This window comes from Littorina saxatilis, linkage group LG5 (genome assembly GCF_037325665.1).
Source record: "Littorina saxatilis isolate snail1 linkage group LG5, US_GU_Lsax_2.0, whole genome shotgun sequence".
NCBI classification, from domain to species: domain Eukaryota; kingdom Metazoa; phylum Mollusca; class Gastropoda; order Littorinimorpha; family Littorinidae; genus Littorina; species Littorina saxatilis.
In genome coordinates, this window is record NC_090249.1 from 54,293,217 (window position 1) to 54,312,233 (window position 19,017).

At 41.1% G+C, this 19,017-nt stretch overlaps 2 protein-coding genes across 2 annotated transcripts; one reads left to right on the top strand and one right to left on the bottom strand.

The window, feature by feature from the left end:
- Positions 1–400: 400 nt before the first annotated feature.
- On the bottom strand, positions 401–5,962 carry LOC138967446 (alpha-1,3/1,6-mannosyltransferase ALG2-like). The gene is made up of 5 exons (XM_070339996.1): positions 5,650–5,962; positions 5,094–5,234; positions 4,655–4,841; positions 3,463–3,663; positions 401–2,974 (listed from the first exon to the last, which is right to left on the bottom strand). Exons 1-5 carry the CDS (start codon positions 5,815–5,817, stop codon positions 2,475–2,477), a joined length of 1,197 nt encoding a protein of 398 aa, XP_070196097.1. The 5' UTR covers positions 5,818–5,962; the 3' UTR covers positions 401–2,474.
- Positions 5,963–6,157: 195 nt separating this feature from the next.
- Positions 6,158–18,995, top strand: LOC138967447 (large ribosomal subunit protein uL15m-like). Its single transcript, XM_070339997.1, has 4 exons — positions 6,158–6,312; positions 13,692–13,846; positions 16,290–16,455; positions 17,960–18,995. The coding sequence occupies exons 1-4, from the start codon at positions 6,220–6,222 to the stop codon at positions 18,419–18,421; spliced, it is 876 nt and encodes a 291-aa protein (XP_070196098.1). The 5' UTR covers positions 6,158–6,219; the 3' UTR covers positions 18,422–18,995.
- Positions 18,996–19,017: the final 22 nt, after the last annotated feature.

Genomic DNA, 19,017 nt, shown 5'->3' on the forward strand with positions numbered 1-19,017 from the left:
TGTTCTTGTTCATTGATTATTTTCAGGTGTCTTTAAATGCATGCGAGGTATGAAAACGCTGCTTGAAATTATGTTGGAAGCATCCATTCCTTCGAATAGACATCACTCTCCCTTAGTTTTTACCTTGATTTCAATTTCTCCAAGCAGCTGTTAGCTTGATGAATGTTTTATCAAGCAGCTGTTAGCTTGATGAATGTTTTATCAAGCAGCTGTTAGCTTGATGAATGTTTTATCAAGCAGATATTTTCCAGAAATACCTGTTGGATTTTTGTGTGTTCCAAAGCACATAACAATTATTCAGCATGTTGTCTATTGCTGTAATTGCAGCTCCTTGTATAGTGTCATTCCTTTTCCTGTCACTACTAGAAGCAAACTAGAACAAGTACAACATACAGATGTATGTAGTTCACATTTTAATTCCCTTTTTGAAACCAAATAATTTAATAATCAAGTGAAGTTTTGACAAATATGTAACATATCTTCATATTCTCAGACGTAATGTGTAAGGCACTCAAAAACATAATTTTTTCAGCCTTGCTAGACACATACTACCCTGTTGCTCTTTGCATAATTGACACTTTCTTTATTTGGTGTTTAACGTCGTTTTCAACCACGAAGGGTTATATCGCGACGGGGAAAGGGGGAAGATGGGATAGAGCCACTTGTCAATTGTTTCTTGTTCACAAAAGCACTAATCAAAAATTTGCTCCAGGGGCTTTCAACGTAGTACAATGTATTACCTTACTGGGAGAATGCAAGTTTCCAGTACAAAGGATGTAACCTTTCTTACAAACTGCTTGACTAAAATCTTTACAAAAATTGACTATATTCTATACAAGAAACACTTAACAAGGGTAAAAGGAGAAACAAAATCCGTTAGTCGCCTCTTACGACATGCTGGGGAGCATCGGGTAAATTCTTCCCCCTAACCCGCGGGGGGAATAATTGACACTGACAAACAAAATTATTAACAACACTTTGTCTGTAAAAATACAGTTTTCATAAATGCTCTCTCACACACATAACTGTGTATTAGGTTTTGAAGTGGATCTGTGGGGGTGGGGGGGGGGAGGACAAATGTATGGCAGCCCTGACTGACTACAGAGCTGTGTGGTGAAAGACTACATTTTTATCAAATCCGAAATAAAATCAACCACACATATAAACACACACAGAAATGCATAAGCTGACTTGTTGTAAACGACTGAAACTATAAGGTTCTCTCCCTTTGTGTCTTCTCCTGCCTTCAAGCAAAACTAAAACCATAAATAAGCAAAAACAGGGGTACCTACAATGAAAGAAGACCCTTGGGACAAGCAAAAAAGTGTTCCTTAACCCCTTCACTGCCACAGTGGTAGTAACTTATCCGAAAAGTCTATGGGAAAGAACTGTGTTTAGAACCCCTACAAGTACTTGGACAGTGGTTACCTCCCGTTTAGTTTTCAGAAATGTCCTGAAATGTTGTTGACACAAATCCCACGTATGAGATATGGTTATGGACGTACGATAAACAGAAAACGACCACGTATTACATACGGGGTGGGCAGTGAAGGGGTTAAAGGCACAGTAAGCCTCCCGTAAACCATCACTGAGCTCCCAGAGCCTCTACACACAGTGCAAGCATACTTCCATTTGAAAGGTCACCGAACGGGAACATCCTGGCTGCTTTCTGTCGAGAGTGAGACATTTTCAAAGAATTTATTTTCGTGGACTATCCGAACGGACTATCAGTTTTGATGCTAGACCTAACTTTTAAAATCAAAATAATAAATTGACAGCTTGTTACACAAACATTCTTAAATCATAAAAGAATTCTCTTTTCATCATGACAAAATTAGTACAATTCGAAGTTTTGAAAGTTTGAAAAAAGAAAAGCCCGGAAACGTATCACGCAAAACGTCTTTCTCGTAGCAGACGACGGTTCTGCATAGCGCCAGTTCCTCTGAACGGTCAATCGCCACCGCTCTAGTGCGTGCGACTTCCAGCCGTTTGTTGCGTTTTAGATTCAGAGGTACACAATAACGTGCTATTGCAGATAAGCTTACAGCGAGTCGCATTGAAATCACAAACCGACGACTAAATTGTGAAGAAAAAGAAACTGGATCACACAGGTTCATGATGGCCAGGGGTAAGATAAACCGCGCAAAACTAAATTCTTTGAAAATTGCTCGCGGGCAACTGGGATGTTCTCAAGCGGTGAGTGTTTAAATGAAAGGGTGTTTGTACAGTGTGTAAAAGCCTGACAGTGTCTGTGATGGTTTACGGGAGGCTGACTGTGCCTTTAATTGCGGATGGTCTGTCTCGACAGGTATATGTTGGTGAAGGTAAGTAGACAAAGGGACTACTATTGAAAGGTGTCCTGTCATGAGAGCGGCCTCACATCATAGGTACCATTGTAAAAAACAAAATATCAAGCACCAAGCAAACCAACAATGAAGATTAAAATTTGCAAGCAAACATCTGGAAAAATCAAGTCAAGACTCAACAAGAAGTCCTTTCACTATGCCATCCAACTTTTCTGTAAACTGCTCAAAACTGAACATAGCTTGCACCCTTTTCTTCCCTTTTTCTCCCATCTTTTTTGCCAAGAGCGGATCTTTCACAAACTTTTTCATTGCATCCGCAAACTCCTCAGGCTTGGGTTTGCACAAAAACCCAGTTTCCTTGTCAGCAACCGTCTCCAAGGGCCCTCCACTGGCCACAGCGATGACCGGCCGTTCCATGTACATTGCCTCGATCGGCACGATACCGAAGTGCTCGCGGTCTGGCGTGTAGAGAAGACAGGTGCTGGCCTGAAGGAGGGAGAGTTTCTGAGCGTCTGTGAAAGAGCGATGGAATGTGATGTGTTTGTCAAGATCAAGTTGAGAGACGAGATTCTTCAGTTCTTGGTAATGCTCCACATTTTCTTTCACCCTGTCGTCGTAACCTCCTGCCATCACCAAGTGTCCCACTTGTGTTTCTGCTTGCAGCAAACCTACAGAAATGTACAATATTTATTTTAACGGGGTTTTTTAACTGAAAAATTAAAACAAAGAAGCAATATTTTATAATAAAACTATGGTGCTCCTGACATGGAACTGTTATCTCCCTTGACAATTAGTGAACGCATGTATTTCCTCTTGGCACAGACAAAGTTAGGAACTGAACATACTCCTGACACTTTCCAAACTGTTACGAATATGACTCATGATGAATTTGATGATGATGGAGATGACCACAAGGAGGATAACAATTAAAGCATAGTGTTTGAAGTCTATGCATGCATTCAGGCCCTCTCAAAAGAAAGTCCTTTCTAAATTAACACGAATGACCAAAAACCAAAACAACTTTAAGGATAACCATGCTAACATGAACAGGCTATTTCCCCAAATATTTTGTTTCACAAACTTAGCAGCCATGCTACATATAGCTTTGTAGCCCAAAACTTTTCTTTGCTTAATCACCATTCACACGAGTTCTTACCAAAAGCCCTGACAGCAAGTGAAAGATTTTTCTTTCTCTCATAGCGGTTGATGGAAAGGAAGATCAGTTTTTCTGTGCTAGGTACCAGGTCATCAGAAGCAGGCTCAATGGGTTTTTGAAATGCTGAGAAGTCTGGGATAGGGTACAAAACTTGTGGCGTTAGGTGCTGAAGAGATGTGAAGGTTTCATGGAATATTCCAGCTGAAAACAAAACACTGGATTATAAATTGGAGACGAAAGTCTCCATCATAACGTAAACTGGAGTAACAGCAGTGCAAAGCAAAATCTAGCGTAAACTTCAGCTGTTGTGAGACATCAAAAATTAGAAGTCTGTAAATGAAAACCAATATTGACTTTACAAATGAGTGTGTTGCATAGTATAACTATTGCATGTTGTTCCTATATATATATCTTTAGATTGAATTAGTTTTTGTTGCAAGTAACAACATAAATGTGTGTAACTGAGCTGTTTTTGCAACTTATTTCAGTGTGAGAGAGCTGTAGCCACTAAACTACACAACAGATTGTACAAATTACGTAATTTACAAATTGCAATGAATTAACATTGAGACCACCAACAACAATGTTCTTATTCAGTTATTGAATCAATATTCTAATAGACGACCAGTGAAGACAAGAGTGTATTTTACCATCCTCAGGAAGCCTTAACATTCACCGGATCACGCGTTGGACTACACAGTCCGGATGATGTGGGTCGTGTACGACCCATACTTTCCAAAGAAGGATTCAAGTTAATCATTTCAACATAAAAAATATGGGTCATACACGACCCACGTCATCCGAATAGGGATAAACGTTTTGCCGCCTCTTTGCAGCGTATGGGTCGTACACAACCCACGCCGTCCGAATAAGGATAAACAACGTAAAATTCCTTACGTAATTCCATATGGGTTGTCCACGACCCACATCATCCGGACTGTGTAGTTCAAATTACATCATCGTTTATTTGTTTGTTTACAAAGATAATCTTTCAAAAGTTGGGCAATGGGAAGGTCGTTTGGGGATTAGAGATTACATAAATTCTCAATTAAAAACTCCAAATAGTTTCAAAAATAAAGACGATTTTGTGAAGCTGTGGGTCGTCCACGACCCACGAAGCACAATGAAGGTTAACCCAGCCCAAAATACTCAACATAACTACGACCACAAAAGCACAGGAAGTTCTCATTACCTGTAAATTTGCTGTTGACGAGAACACAGTCTGCCATGCCAGTAGTCTTCTCCTCCAACCAGTCTAGTGGTTTTCGATACAATCTTTTCAATGGTGTTGTACGTGCAGTCAGTAGCAGGTCAGGAAAGTGGCAGTAAAAGATAATCTTACGTCCAGACCAGCGCAACACTGGTATGCATGCTGAAATCTGCAAGAAGAATAAGCAAAAATTCACGGTCAATAATTAAAATGATAACATGCACATGTATCCTCACACATCCCTACTGGTTGCATCGACGTGTGTGTGTGTGTGTGTGTGATTGTGTGTGGGTATCTATCCGTGTGTGTTAGAGAGAGAGAGAGAGAGAGAGAGAGAGATAGAGAGAGATAGAGAGAGAGAGAGACAGAGACAGAGAGACAGAGAAAGAGAGAGAGAAGGGGGGTGAGAATATGTACATACCTGGTCACAGAAAATAAGATCATACTGCAGACCACTGAAGAAGACAAGGTAGAAAGCAACGTAGATCATTCGGATGTAGGCACACAATGCTTGACATCTCCCGAGGATGCTTCGTGGTAGCCAGTCACCAACAGCTGCTACCTGTTCAAACACACACACACTCATAGTAGTAATATAGAATACAATAATCTCTTTCTCATACACAGCTCAAATAACCATCCAATGTTATACCCTGATAAAACACAGTGAAAAATGTATTGCAAAATCAATTGCCTAGATAATCCACCTTTAGCTAACTTACTTACTTGCTGCCTTTCACGCCTGGTGGCGTGTAGGGCAGCGACCTTTAGCTAAACTGCACACTTATTCTGCTTATCATATGGATAAAGTCACCATGACTTTCATTTGTGAATGTAAGCAGCAGTGTATGTGTGTGTGTGTGTGTGTGTATTTGTGTGTGTGTGTGTGTGTGGGGGGGGGGGATTAATCATTATGTACCCTTATCAATGTTTACTTTTTCTTCGTGCAAAATCAAAGGCACTGAAACATTAATTACCTCTACTGTGCCATCGCGGGTTTCCTGGAAACAATGCGAGGGGTCGTGATGTGCTGTCAAAAACTGGACAGAATGGCCTCTCGATTTCAGGGCCAGAGCAGCATCGATCACCGCTCTCTCTGCTCCGCCAATGCCGAGGTCCGGATGGACGAATACAACTTTCACCATGATGATCTTTGTTTCGCATGCGTCTGCAAAACGACTGCTTAACCAAAAATGGTCAGTGTTTTATACAGTTGCATCACCTCGACTGTTCACTTGATACGTGTTTTCCTTCCCGATTTAGTCTTAGCAGAAGGCCGGAACTGACAGCAAACTTGACTCCAGGTTGAAAGAGCTTCGAAGGAAGGCTACTCCAAAATAAAAACTTGACAAACTGCATTGTTTGCTGCACTGGCTGTTACCTGGACCAACCTTTTGAATAAATATAACCAACGTTTTTTCTCATACTGTACACTCGCTTTTAAACTGCTTGTTTTTCTTTCTGTGATATCATTTATCTCGTTAGCATTTCAAGCGCACAGCGAAGGGAGACCACTCCGCAGCAGACTGACCGAAAAGCAAAACAGCATGGCATCCACACGGGATACAGCGCAACGACTTATTCGTTCTCTACCCCGTGTTGCACTGCATAACATCAAAAGTGTTCAGCCGAAGACTCGGGTAATTCAGTCTTTGTTGTTTTCTATCCATTTGTTGGTAGTACATGAACAGTGATTGGAATAATTACAGCACAGGTTTAGTTGACCTCTCTTGCAGCCAATGTCATGCTGGGCAAAACTGAAACAGTTGCTTTTGTAATGCAAGAAATGCTTCATAGTTGAACGAGAAAATAATACTGAATACACCAGAAATTGTACCCAGAAGGTTTAATGTTTGGAAGCTCAGGTATGTCAAGAAAGGTGGTCGCCTAGGTCGTAGCCTAGGATCTACAAAAGGGTGGTTGATGCAATTTGTGTACAGTTCAGCCAACTGAACTGGTGTAGCAATAGTACTAGCAGCATTAGTTATTACAGTATACAGGTATATTATGTTATTATGTAGTTAGTATCCCCCTTCATTGGCTCTGTTTATGCCCTTTTTACATTTTGTCAAGTTTTGACTAAATGTTTTCACATAGAGGGGGAATCGAGACGAGGGTCGTGGTGTATAATAATAATAATAATAAAGATAGCTTATAGGTCCAATTCATTCTTCTTACTCGGCGTGACGTTATCAAATGGATCGGCTAGCTTTAGCCCTAAGGGGCACAACTCCGCTCATACTCTCTTCGCGCCGCCATATTGGATGCCGTCTTTGTTAGTTTTCTTCATTGCACTCTTGTTCTTTTTGCGTATTTCACTGTGTATGCAGACAAAATGAAGAAAACTGTGCATGCATGAGTCCAAAGGGGATCTGCCTTTTTAACACAACAGCACAACATAAAAAGTAAAGCAAGAATACATTATTATATTCATTTATTTATTCTTTATCTCAAATTACCATGCAGACAGTGCACCAAAATTCACAAGATAAAGCTCTCAAGACAGGCAAATGAGGTACAATGCAGCTCAGGTAACTACTGCAAAGTATAATTTTCAAAGCATCCTATCACAGTGTTCACTCTAAAGGCACAACCGATGGACAATTGTTGATTAGCGCACTGCACACAGCAAAAAATAACCAGTTATAATCGTCTTCTCCGCTCAGTAACTTCCTTCCAGTTGTCACCCTGATGGTAAACAACTTTAGGGATCCTAAAGTGTGCCTGCTGACTGCAGTTTTTGGCCACACAACGTGTCATTTTCACTTTTGTCGAGTCGCCACCCAACGCTCAAGCACTGTCAGAGATCGTGCAAGGCATCCAACATGGCGGCGGATGACCAATTCCAGAGAGTTACGACCCGTGATTCTCATACCGCGCGCGCCGAGTAGAAATGCTGTTGTTAACTTGAGTTTCTGCAATGGGCCTATATAGCGCCGCTTCACAAATTTAACTATGCTCTTAGCGCTGTACATCGAGATATAACAATTTCAATTAAGTAGATGTGCAACGCCAAGGCACTGCATACCCCCAGCGAAAGACCAATCCCGTCCGTCTCTCTCTCTCTCTCTCTCTCTCTCTCTCTCTCTCTCTCTCTCTCTCTCTCTCTCTCTCTCTCTCTCTCTCTCTCTCTCTCTCTCTCTCTCTCAAACACACACACACACACGCACACACACACACACACCCCAAGTCACACACGCACACATACACACACTCACTCACACGCACTCACTCACTATCTCACAAAAACTTCATACACACAAAACACACACCCATACGCACATATGGACAGCCGGACATACACACCTTTACAAACAAACACACATACACGCACACACATACACTTATGCACACACACACACTCACACACACACACGAGTACAGACTCATGCACGCGTGCCGCGCGCACACACACACACACACAAATACACACACACACACACCACACACACTCACACACACACGAGTACAGACTCATGCACGCGTGCGCACACACACACACACACACAAATACACACACACACACACACACACATACACTCACACACACACGAGTACAGACTCATGCACGCGTGCGCACACACACACACACACACACACACACACACAAATACACACACACACACACCACACACACACTCACACACACACGAGTACAGACTCATGCACGCGTGCGCACACACACACACATGCACACACACACACACACACACACACACACACACAAACAGTAACACATGTGCACAATAGGAACACAAACACACACACCGCGCGAGAAAGAAAGACTACAGGGAGGCATGACGTCATGATGCATTAATTGACGTCAAAGACTTTCGACCGTGACGTATTCTTCTTACGCGAGCTTTATCCATAGACTTGGAAACTACGGAATTTCTACTCGTCTAAAGCGGCCTTGGGTGGCGTTTGCTGAAAAAATGGGGGCGCCAATTTTACCCACCGTATTTTTGTTAGTATGGTCCCAATTTTTGGTGAACTTCCATCTCCAACTGTAGCCCATAATCGGGCACAACGAATCCTTCTTTATCATGTATTATCGGTGTGAACATTTCTCAAGTCGATTACAGTATAGCGTTCGTGGGATACCTCCAGCTTCGCTGGGATAAAATAAATACAAAGATGATATTATCATAATACAAAGATGATATTATCATAATACACATTTACAAATATCACTCACGTGCATACATCCTCGTAACATGTATGTGTGTGTGTGTGTGTGTCTGTCTGTGTGTCTGTGCAGAGCGATTCAGAGTAAACTACTGGACCGATCTGTATGAAATTTTACATGAGAGTTCCTGGGTATGATATCCCCAGACAATTTTTTTATTTTTTCGATAAATGTCTTTAATGACGTCATAACTCATATCCTGCTTTTTGTAAAAGTTGAGGCGGCACTACTCACACCCTCATTTTTCAATCAAATTGATTGACATTTTTGTAAAGCAATCTTAGACGAAGGCCGGACTTTGGTATTGCATTTCAGCTTGGAGGCTTAAACATTAATTAATGACTTTGGTTAAAAAACAAAGGAATACTGTACTCACCAATACAAGAACGGGACAAGACGGTACGAATTTTCGCTTATGGAAGCTTCATCAGGAAAAACAAGAACACAAAAGACAACAAAAAGCAGACGCAACACGGAACGGCCTCCATTTTCTTTCAAACCTTGTTCGTTCTGTGTTGCGTCTGCTTTTTGTTGTCTTTTGTGTTCTTGTTTTTCCTGATGAAGCTTCCATAAGCGAAAATTCGTACCGTCTTGTCTCGTTCTTGTATCGGTGAGTAGTACAGTATTCCTTTGTTTTTTAACTTTGTTCATCTTACCACAGTCACTTCGTTGTTTAGATTATTAATTAATGACTTTGGTCATTAAAAATCTGAAAATTGTAATACCATTTTATTTTATATAAAACGATCCAAATTTACATTCATCTTATTCTACATCATTTCCTGATTCCAAAAACATATAAATATGTTATATTTGGATTAAAAACAAGCTCTGAAAATTAAAAATATAAAAATTATGATCAAAATTAAATTTCCGAAATCGATTTCAAAACAATGTCGGTTCTTGATTCCAAAAACATATAGATATGATATGTTTGGATTAAAAACACGCTCAGAAAGTTAAAACGAAGAGAGGTACAGAAAAGCGTGCTATGCAGCACAGCGAAACCACTACCGCGCTAAACAGGCTCGTCAGTTTCACTCCATTTTGCACAAGCGGTGGACTACGGTTCATTGTGAAAAAAATGCAGTGCGTTCAGTTTCATTCTGTGAGTTCCACAGCTTGACTAAATGTAGTAATTTCGCCTTACGCGACTTGTTTTTACTGCTTGTCTCCCTTTATATAATGAACTGCTCATAGAGCGTCGTCATCCTGAACTAAATCTTTAAAATCTCCAAAACCGTTTGGAATTCTGGGTAGGGAAATCCTTTCGAAATGACGTCAGTGACTTTCGCCGATTGGTCAATGCATTTCGGAGTTGGACTGCCACATGAGTTGGTCACATGCTCGAGAACACACGTGTCAATACTGTCATAAACACATTTTTTACCCTGGGACACAGTGTGCCCGGTTAGCTCAGTTTATAGAGCGTCTGAAAGTGAAGTCGCTTCTTTTAGCAGTCTCGGGTTCGAATTGATCTCTTAGCTATAGCAGTCAACTGTCAAGAATATTTTTCAATTTTTGTTGGTAATGTTTCCACATCTTATTTTCTCAACTCCTAATTATTGTATTTTATTTTCCCAACTCCTAATTATTGTATTTTATTCATTTAAATTAATTCCAAAGGTTTGAGTGATGTATTGAAAATTGATTTTATCAAAGGGTTGCATAATTATTGGGATCTGATGAACGATTTCCCAGAATTATATACTCGTTCTATTTTTGAGTCACTTGAGAAAAAGTGACTCTATGTAATCGGTCAGTGTTAGTCTGTCCGGCCGGCCGGCCGTCCGGCCGTCCGTAGACACCACCTTAACGTTGGACTTTTCTCGGAAACTATCAAAGCGATCGGGCTCATATTTTGTTTAGTCGTGACCTCCAATGACCTCTACACTTGAACGATGGTTTCGTTGACCTTTGACCTTTTTCAAGGTCACAGGTCAGCGTCAAAGGAAAAATTAGACATTTTATATCTTTGACTACTTTTCTCGGAAACTATCAAAGCGATCGGGCTCATATTTTGTTTAGTCGTGACCTCCAATGACCTCTACACTTTAACGATGGTTTCGTTGACCTTTGACCTTTTTCAAGGTCACAGGTCAGCGTCAAAGGAAAAATTAGACATTTTATATCTTTGACAAAGTTCATCGGATGTGATTGAAACTTTGTAGGATTATTCTTTACATCAAAGTATTTACATCTGTAGCCTTTTACGAACGTTATCAGAAAAACAAGGGAGATAACTAGCCTTTTCTGTTCGGCAACACACAACTTAACGTTGGGCTTTTCTCGGAAACTATAAAAGTGACCGGGCTCAAATTTTATGTGAACGTGACTCATTGTGTTGTGAATAGCAATTTCTTCCTGTCCATCTGAGGCCTCATATAATATTCAGAACTGCGAAAGTGACTCGATCGAGCGTTTGCTCTTCTTGTTAGTAACATGATTGAGCTTGGGGGGAAAACCCAATGGGCGATTGTATCACCGCGCGTTGATTGGATGTAATGGTGGTAAGCATTAATGAACTTATGTTATTTGTATTACATGTGTAGTATTAACTATTATGTGACATTCTAAATCTAAGAGAGCTGAAAAAACATGTCCCCAGTTATGATTCAGCTTTGAATTATATTTTGGTAGAACCTTACAATAACGTACCTGCTTTTTACATTTTGTCAAGTTTTTACTAAATGTTTTAACCCTTTCGCTGCCAATCAAAACTTGCGTATGTGCATTCCTGACTGCCAGGGAATATTGGAGTTCGGGGTGTAATAATTCACAAAAAATTCTAGCTCCAAACTGGCAGTAGGTAGGTAAGTAAAACCTATGTTATTTTTAAAGGAAATTGAACCAAGAATCTGTTTTTAGTGTCTAATCATGGAAATAATAATTAGTTTGGCTTATAATGATGTTTAAATATGAACTTTTGAAAAATCAGTCCGGCGCATCTTCCGGTGCCTGTGGATCAAACACAGGTGGCTGTTTTGCTTGCTCCAAGAAAGGATTATAATCACTGTCATCTACCTGTTTCCAACGAATCGTCCGAAAGAAGATCTCCCCCTACCCCTGTCAGTATCCATAATCATTTGCACCGCCTGTAGCGTCAGTCCGGCTTTGTTTTTCCCTACTAGGGCCCGGTCGACTGTCACCGTCAGCCATTTTGACGAGTCGAGATTTCTCTCCCCTACCCTGTCGCCAAGGCCGAAAATAGCCTTCAGACGCAAAACCGCGTCACCATTTATGTTTATTCATGAGAATGAGGTATCCTTCCAAGCCATTGGCTGCTATTTGTGTGTCAGCAGTGACGTAGCATTTCTGGAAAATTCCTGAACGGAGAAGACGGGTAAACCCGTCCTAAGGTGCTGCGGCTGCACAAGCGCATGACGGGTATACCCGTCCTAAGGCAGTCAAGGGGTTAACATAGAGGGGGGGATCGAGACGAGGGTCGTGGCCCGGTGTATGTGTGTGTGTGTAGAGCGATTCAGAGTAAACTACTGGACCGATCTTTATGAAATTTTTCATGAGAGTTCCTGGGTATGATATCCCCAGACGTTTTTTTCATTTTTTGGATAAATGTCTTTGATGTTGTCATATCCGGCTTTTCGTGAAAGTTGAGGCGGCACTGTCACACTCTCATTTTTCAACCAAATTGGTTGAAATTTTGGTCAAGTAATCTTCAACGAAGCGGGGACTTTGGTATTACATTTTAGCTTGGAGGGTTAAAATTTAATCAATGAGTTTGCTCATTAAAGTTGTCATTAAAATCGGTTTTTCGCAAACAGATTTAAAATTGATTGCATCGTATCCCCGTCCCGCAGTGGGGCACTGTGGTTATGAAATTAAAGGCCCCTCCTGTTTTTGGAACCGCAGGAGCTTTCTAGTTTGCTGTTAGGTAGATTTTTGGTTCCTCTTTCCTGTCATGCTCTCTTTTTCTTCATGAATTCTTTTCCTTTTTCTGCCTTCTTGCTCATTCACCTGTATTTTTTCCAAAAATCTCTTCTCTTGCCGCTTGTCTCGCGATTCATGTATAGTTTAATCTGTTAGTGTTCTGATGTAAGTCCAGCAGTAGATAGGTTAAGCCTATTTTAACACACTGGAAACTGGTAATCTTCCAGTAGGTATTAATTTAGTTTTACTAAAGCCTGCTGGGACACAAGTAATGGGTTAGTGCATTTGTAAACAGGAATCGCTTGACAAGTGGCCCCCTTCATCCCCCCCCTTCCTCGTCCTGATATGGCTCTGCGTAGTCGGCTGGACGTTAAGCAACAAATAAACAAACAAATCGTAATTTCTTCATCACATTTTGAATCTAAAAATACATACATATGTCATGTTTACTCTTAAAATGTGATCACAATTAACAAAAATAGAATAATTAGTCTTACGATTAAAATGTAAGAAATCAATCCAAAAATGATCTCATCTTATTCGTGATCATTTCCTGATTCAAAAAACATATAGATATGAATATGATAGGTTGTATTCAAAACAAGCTCAGAAAGTTAACAAGAATACAGAAAAGCGCGCTTTCCTGCTTAGCACAATACGCTACCGCGCTAATCTGGCGTGTCAATATCACTACGTTTTGCACGTGGAAGGTGAGCGATTTCCTTCACGCGGGGATTGACGAAGTAACTGTCTTACTCTTAGTGAATATCGAATAAATACAGTGCGTTCAGTTTCATCCCGTGAGTTCGACAGCTTGACTAAATGTAGTAATTTCGCCTTGAGCGACTTGTTAATTCTGTGTTTGATAATCAACAGTAGTTCTGCTCAACTATTTTACTCATACCTATATTTCATGAACAAGTTTTTACATTTGGTTTACAGAAAAAGGTGAGACGAAGCTTTGCCAAAGGAAAGACTCATGGTCGGGGTCACAAGGGTCAAGGACAGCACATGACCTTGCCTCGACTGGGATTTGAAGGCGGTAACACCCCCTTTTATCTCATGATCCCGAAAGAACCATACTACCAGAATCACCAGTAAGTTATGTATTTCTTTTCAGGGTTTCATTTACTAGTCCGCCCTGCGCCATTGGCGCATTAAATCTGAAAATGTCCCATCACAATTCCCTTCAGTGCGTCAAAGGGCGCATTGAGATTACGCACCACTGCGCCACCAAATGTACACTTTACATCAGATTAAACACACACACACACACACACACATATATAGATATACAGAGATAACACGATATAGCGGCTAATTCTAAAATGGCACCATATTGCACCATTTTGCATCTTTGGTCAAAACGCGTACAGGCTTCTTTGGCGCTTCTTGCCTTCGACTATGTCCCATCGGAATTTGGTTGAGTGGGACAAATGTCACACTGTCTTTTTTCCCAGGCTAAACCCTGTATTATATAATGTCAGTCTGTCTCCCTCTCTGTCTCTCTCTCTGTCTGTCTCTGTCTCTCTCTCTGTCTCTCTCTCTCTGTCTCTCTCTCTCTGTCTCTCTCTGTCTCTCTCTCTCTCGTACAGGAAGCACATGACAATGTTTGTCTGGGCAACTGCAAGGGTACTCACTCTTTCAGAACCCATGCAAATGCGACAGTTATTTTAAAAAAATGTCTCTTCTTTCACTATACAGTCGTTTTCCAATTGCTTCGTTTCCGGCCGATTTATGTGGAGCACGTGATGGGCACAAAAAATATTGGCGGTCTAGAAGTGTCGTCTGCGCAATGATCGCGGCGGCTTTCTTGACCGCCAAGGACGACCGCGCACGTTGTGAGACGTCATTCGTTAGGCCTCAATACAGTCGTTTCAGGAAGTACCGTATTTGACGGATTACAAGACGCACCGTTTTATAAGCCGCACCCCCGACTTTTAACAAAAAAATTGGGACGAGCCACGTATAGGCCGCGTCACTATATTAGCCGCCGTCGGATCGTGTCAATCAATCAAAACAACCAGGCAAACGAAAGTACGGTATTTGGCGAAATCGGCTCCGAGAATAAACAAGTGAAACAAAGAAGAAAAGTGAAAAAGTTTGAAGAAAAATATCACACACACACACAATTTGTAACCAACACACACATGTAGTCCCGCCCGGAATAAGCTTTGTTGGGATGATTTACGACTTTTGCGTACATTTCGAGCAGACGAAAACACAACATGACGGCTCTCGCTCCTCCAACTATCATGACACAAAAAAAACAAAATCTCGCGCACGCGCGAGATCCTGATACATCCGGTGTTTCTCTGTACGCTATCTTGTCACGACGACTTGTTGACAAACGAAGATTCGCGAAAGAAAGAGAAAAGCGCCGAGTCTTGAGTAGAGAGCTAATAAAGTACCGGTAATCACTAATCGAGCGAAATGAAAATCCGCGGCGACTTCCATTAGGCCAAAAAAAAATAGGTCTGTTTACGGTAGCATAGGCCCAAAAAATAGGGTCGGTAGGTCGGGATTTTTTTATTTTTTTATTTTTCTTTTTTCCAAAAAACCATATTTTTACGTTATTTTGCAAAAAAACCCAAAAAGATTGGGGGTTTTTTGGTGTTTTTTTTCCCCCAAATGCCCAAAAAAAGTCTAGGGTCGCGCAAAAAAAATAGGGTCGGTCGGGTTACCGTAAACAGACTATTTTTTTTTTTGGCCTTAGGTGAATGCTATTCAAGTTTAGGTAACGTTTTAGCCGCATCTTTTTATAAGCCGCAATGCGATTTTGTTTGAAAAAATACGGTAAGCAAAAGTTAGTGACCAACAGCTGTACCGCTTTATACCAATCTGTACATCAACAAAAATGATTGTATTTAATCTTTCTGTCCCTCTGTCAGTATGTTCATATCAACCATGCTGTACTCTAAAACTAGAAGGGCTCTGACTCCACAGATTCAGCATTTGGCATACAAGGGGCTTAATCAGGACAGAAAAACATGTAATTCCAATGCTCAGTTCCCTCCCTTGTATGAAGAGGCCGAGAAAAATTACTGTCACCACAGTAATTAAAAAAACTGGGGAGGGGAGGGGGGGGGGGGGAGAGAGTCCAGGCAAAGGAAGGATGCCTCTCCTCCCACCACTCCCCAGCGCAACTGCTGTTTACTATAGAAGATGGTAGTTACAGTAGGAACAAATTCAGACTTGCATTAACAGGGCAGCTAGCCTATCGATATCATTCCAATGTATACATGTACTTCCATATATGTACTTTGAGTTTGTGATTTCTTCCATATCATGGAATTTGGGCATAACTTATCATTCTTGGTAATTTTGAAGTTTTTGTGCTTTAGACTAAGTAATTCAATCTTCATGAGAAATATTCTCTCAAATACGATTGACAATACATGATGCAACATTCTTTCATCTTTCGATCCATACCAGGTAGAAATATGTTTTTTTCGCCTTCTTCTGAAAAGCTGTCTAGAACGAGTTCTGTTGATGTCAATTATGTTCAATTCTATTTTTCTCTTCTTTTTTATCGTTCAGCCTGCGTCGACAGTATCCTCCGCTTACAATGCTGAGTCTGCAGCGTTTCATTGACCTGGGCCGTGTGGACACATCGATCCCCATCGACCTGACACAGCTGTGTAACACTGGCCTCTTCAACGTCAATATCGACCGGAAGCACTTTGGAGTTAACTTGACTGAAGAGGTACCATTGTTTCTCTTACTTTCCTGTTTGTTCTTCTCAGGGTTTTTTTCTGTTTCTCTCAATCTGGCTTTCCACCCTGATTTTCACAAGAAAGGACTGCATTTTTGATGTGCTTGATTGTGTGTGTGGATATGTGACCCTCCACCACGGAATGAGTCGCATGTCACCTTTGCATGATTTTTATAATTTTACATTTTCTTAAAGAGATTTTGAAGCTCTATCCAGTGATGAAAACTGTTTTAGAAAAGAGCGAAAACTTTTTGAGTTATAAGCCTGTGACTAAGGTGATCCTCCCACTGATACCTGACACCCCCCAGACGTATATATATATATCTATAAGGCCTACCGCAGAACCCTGCGAGGTGACATCCGACTCATTCTGTGGTGGAGGGTCACATATTAACTTTCTTTTTATTCTGTTGGCTTTTGTTGCCCCCATGAAGCAATGTTGGACGAGAGTATTTCTGTTTGGCAGATTCTGCGAGGTCTTGCATGAAACTAAAGCCATGCTAACTTAGACATACATCTGATAATGTAATTTACAGAGTATGCGTATAAAGAAATTGAATGATTATTGAGTCACTTGAGAAAAAGTGACTCTATGTAATCGGTCAGTGTTAGTCTGTCCGGCCGACCGGCCGGCCGTCCGTAGACACCACCTTAACGTTGGACTTTTCTCGGAAACTATCAAAGCGATCGGGCTCATATTTTGTTTAGTCGTGACCTCCAATGACCTCTACACTTTAACGATGGTTTCGTTGACCTTTGACCTTTTTCAAGGTCACAGGTCAGCGTCAAAGGAAAAATTAGACATTTTATATCTTTTCTCGGAAACTATCAAAGCGATCGGGCTCATATTTTGTTTAGTCGTGACCTCCAATGACCTCTACACTTTAACGATGGTTTCGTTGACCTTTGACCTTTTTCAAGGTCACAGGTCAGCGTCAAAGGAAAAATTAGACATTTTATATCTTTGACAAAGTTCATCGGATGTGATTGAAACTTTGTAGGATTATTCTTTACATCAAAGTATTTACATCTGTAGCCTTTTACGAACGTTATCAGAAAAACAAGGGAGATAACTAGCCTTTTCTGTTCGGCAACACACAACTTAACGTTGGGCTTTTCTCGGAAACTATAAAAGTGACCGGGCTCAAATTTTATGTGAACGTGACTCATTGTGTTGTGAATAGCAATTTCTTCCTGTCCATCTGATGCCTCATATAATATTCAGAACTGCGAAAGTGACTCGATCGAGCGTTTGCTCTTCTTGTTGAATACTTCCAATGAACGGTTTCCAAGTGTTACCTATTCTTATTTTAGTAACATAGACTTTTGGGAAAAGCCCAAAGGGCGCTTCTATCAGGGCATGTCGACTGTCAGTAAAGGTTGTTATTTACTTCTAATTAGGAACTTTTGGTCTACCCTAATTTTAAAACTTGTGAACATAGTGATGTTATTTGTGGCCTTGAGAGACGTGTACATTGAACTCTCTATTTTCCAGGGAGCTGACATTTTCGCGGCAAAAATCAACCTGGAAGTGCAGTGGACCACGGAACTAGTGATAGCAGCGGTGGAGCGCAACGGAGGCACCGTCACCACTCGCTACTACGACCCCAAAAGCCTTCGCGCCCTGATCGACCCACTCCACTTCTTCAAACGTAGCACCGCCATTCCCCGCTGTAGGCTTCCCCCTCAGGATGCGTTAGAATACTACAGCAGTGCCAGCAACCGAGGTTATCTGGCTAAGGAAGAAGATATTGAGGTGGAGCGGCAGAGACTGGCACAGAAATACGGCTATGTGTTGCCTGACTTGCATGCTGACCCTGGATCTACCATGTTGAAGATGAGGAAAGACCCTGGTCAGTTATTTTACGGACTCGAACCCGGCTGGGTGGTAAACCTGAAGGACCGTCTTGTTCTGAAGCCCAAGTCTCCCGAACATTTGGAGTTCTACGCTTCTTGAGGGGAATGATCTGCTGTGTGATTTCGGGCAGAATTGACTGAAAAGTGTAGCTATTACGGCTGTATAATTGATTTGTATTATGTTTAATGACTTTTTTGCGAAGTAGTGTGAATTGTATGGCAGACTGTCAAAAACAAAACTTGTTTTCTGTCTGGTGAATGCAGAACTGAGTAAAGGTTTCAGGGGATTGAACATTTCTGTTTCATAAACACCGAGTTGATTTATGAGTGTGTCATAATAGACGAATTCTAAAAATAACTAGGGTTTGTATGGGTTATGAAAGAGTGAATACCCTTGCTTTTTACTCAAACATTGGAGGAGCCAACATAATTATGGACAGGAGCATGTGTGAAATTATTTGTCAGAGGAAAAGCAAGGGTATTAATTCTTTTACAACCCATACTAACAACAGAGTTATTTCTGAAAGGCGTTTATTAACTTTGTGTGCATTTAAAAATACACTAACGTTGACGTGAGGGTCTCTCTCTCTCTCTCTCTCTCTCTCTCTCTCTCTCTCTCTCTCTCTCTCTCTCTCTCTCTCTCTCTCTCTCTCTCTCTCTCTCTCTCTCTCTCTCTCTCTCTCTCTCTCTCTCTCT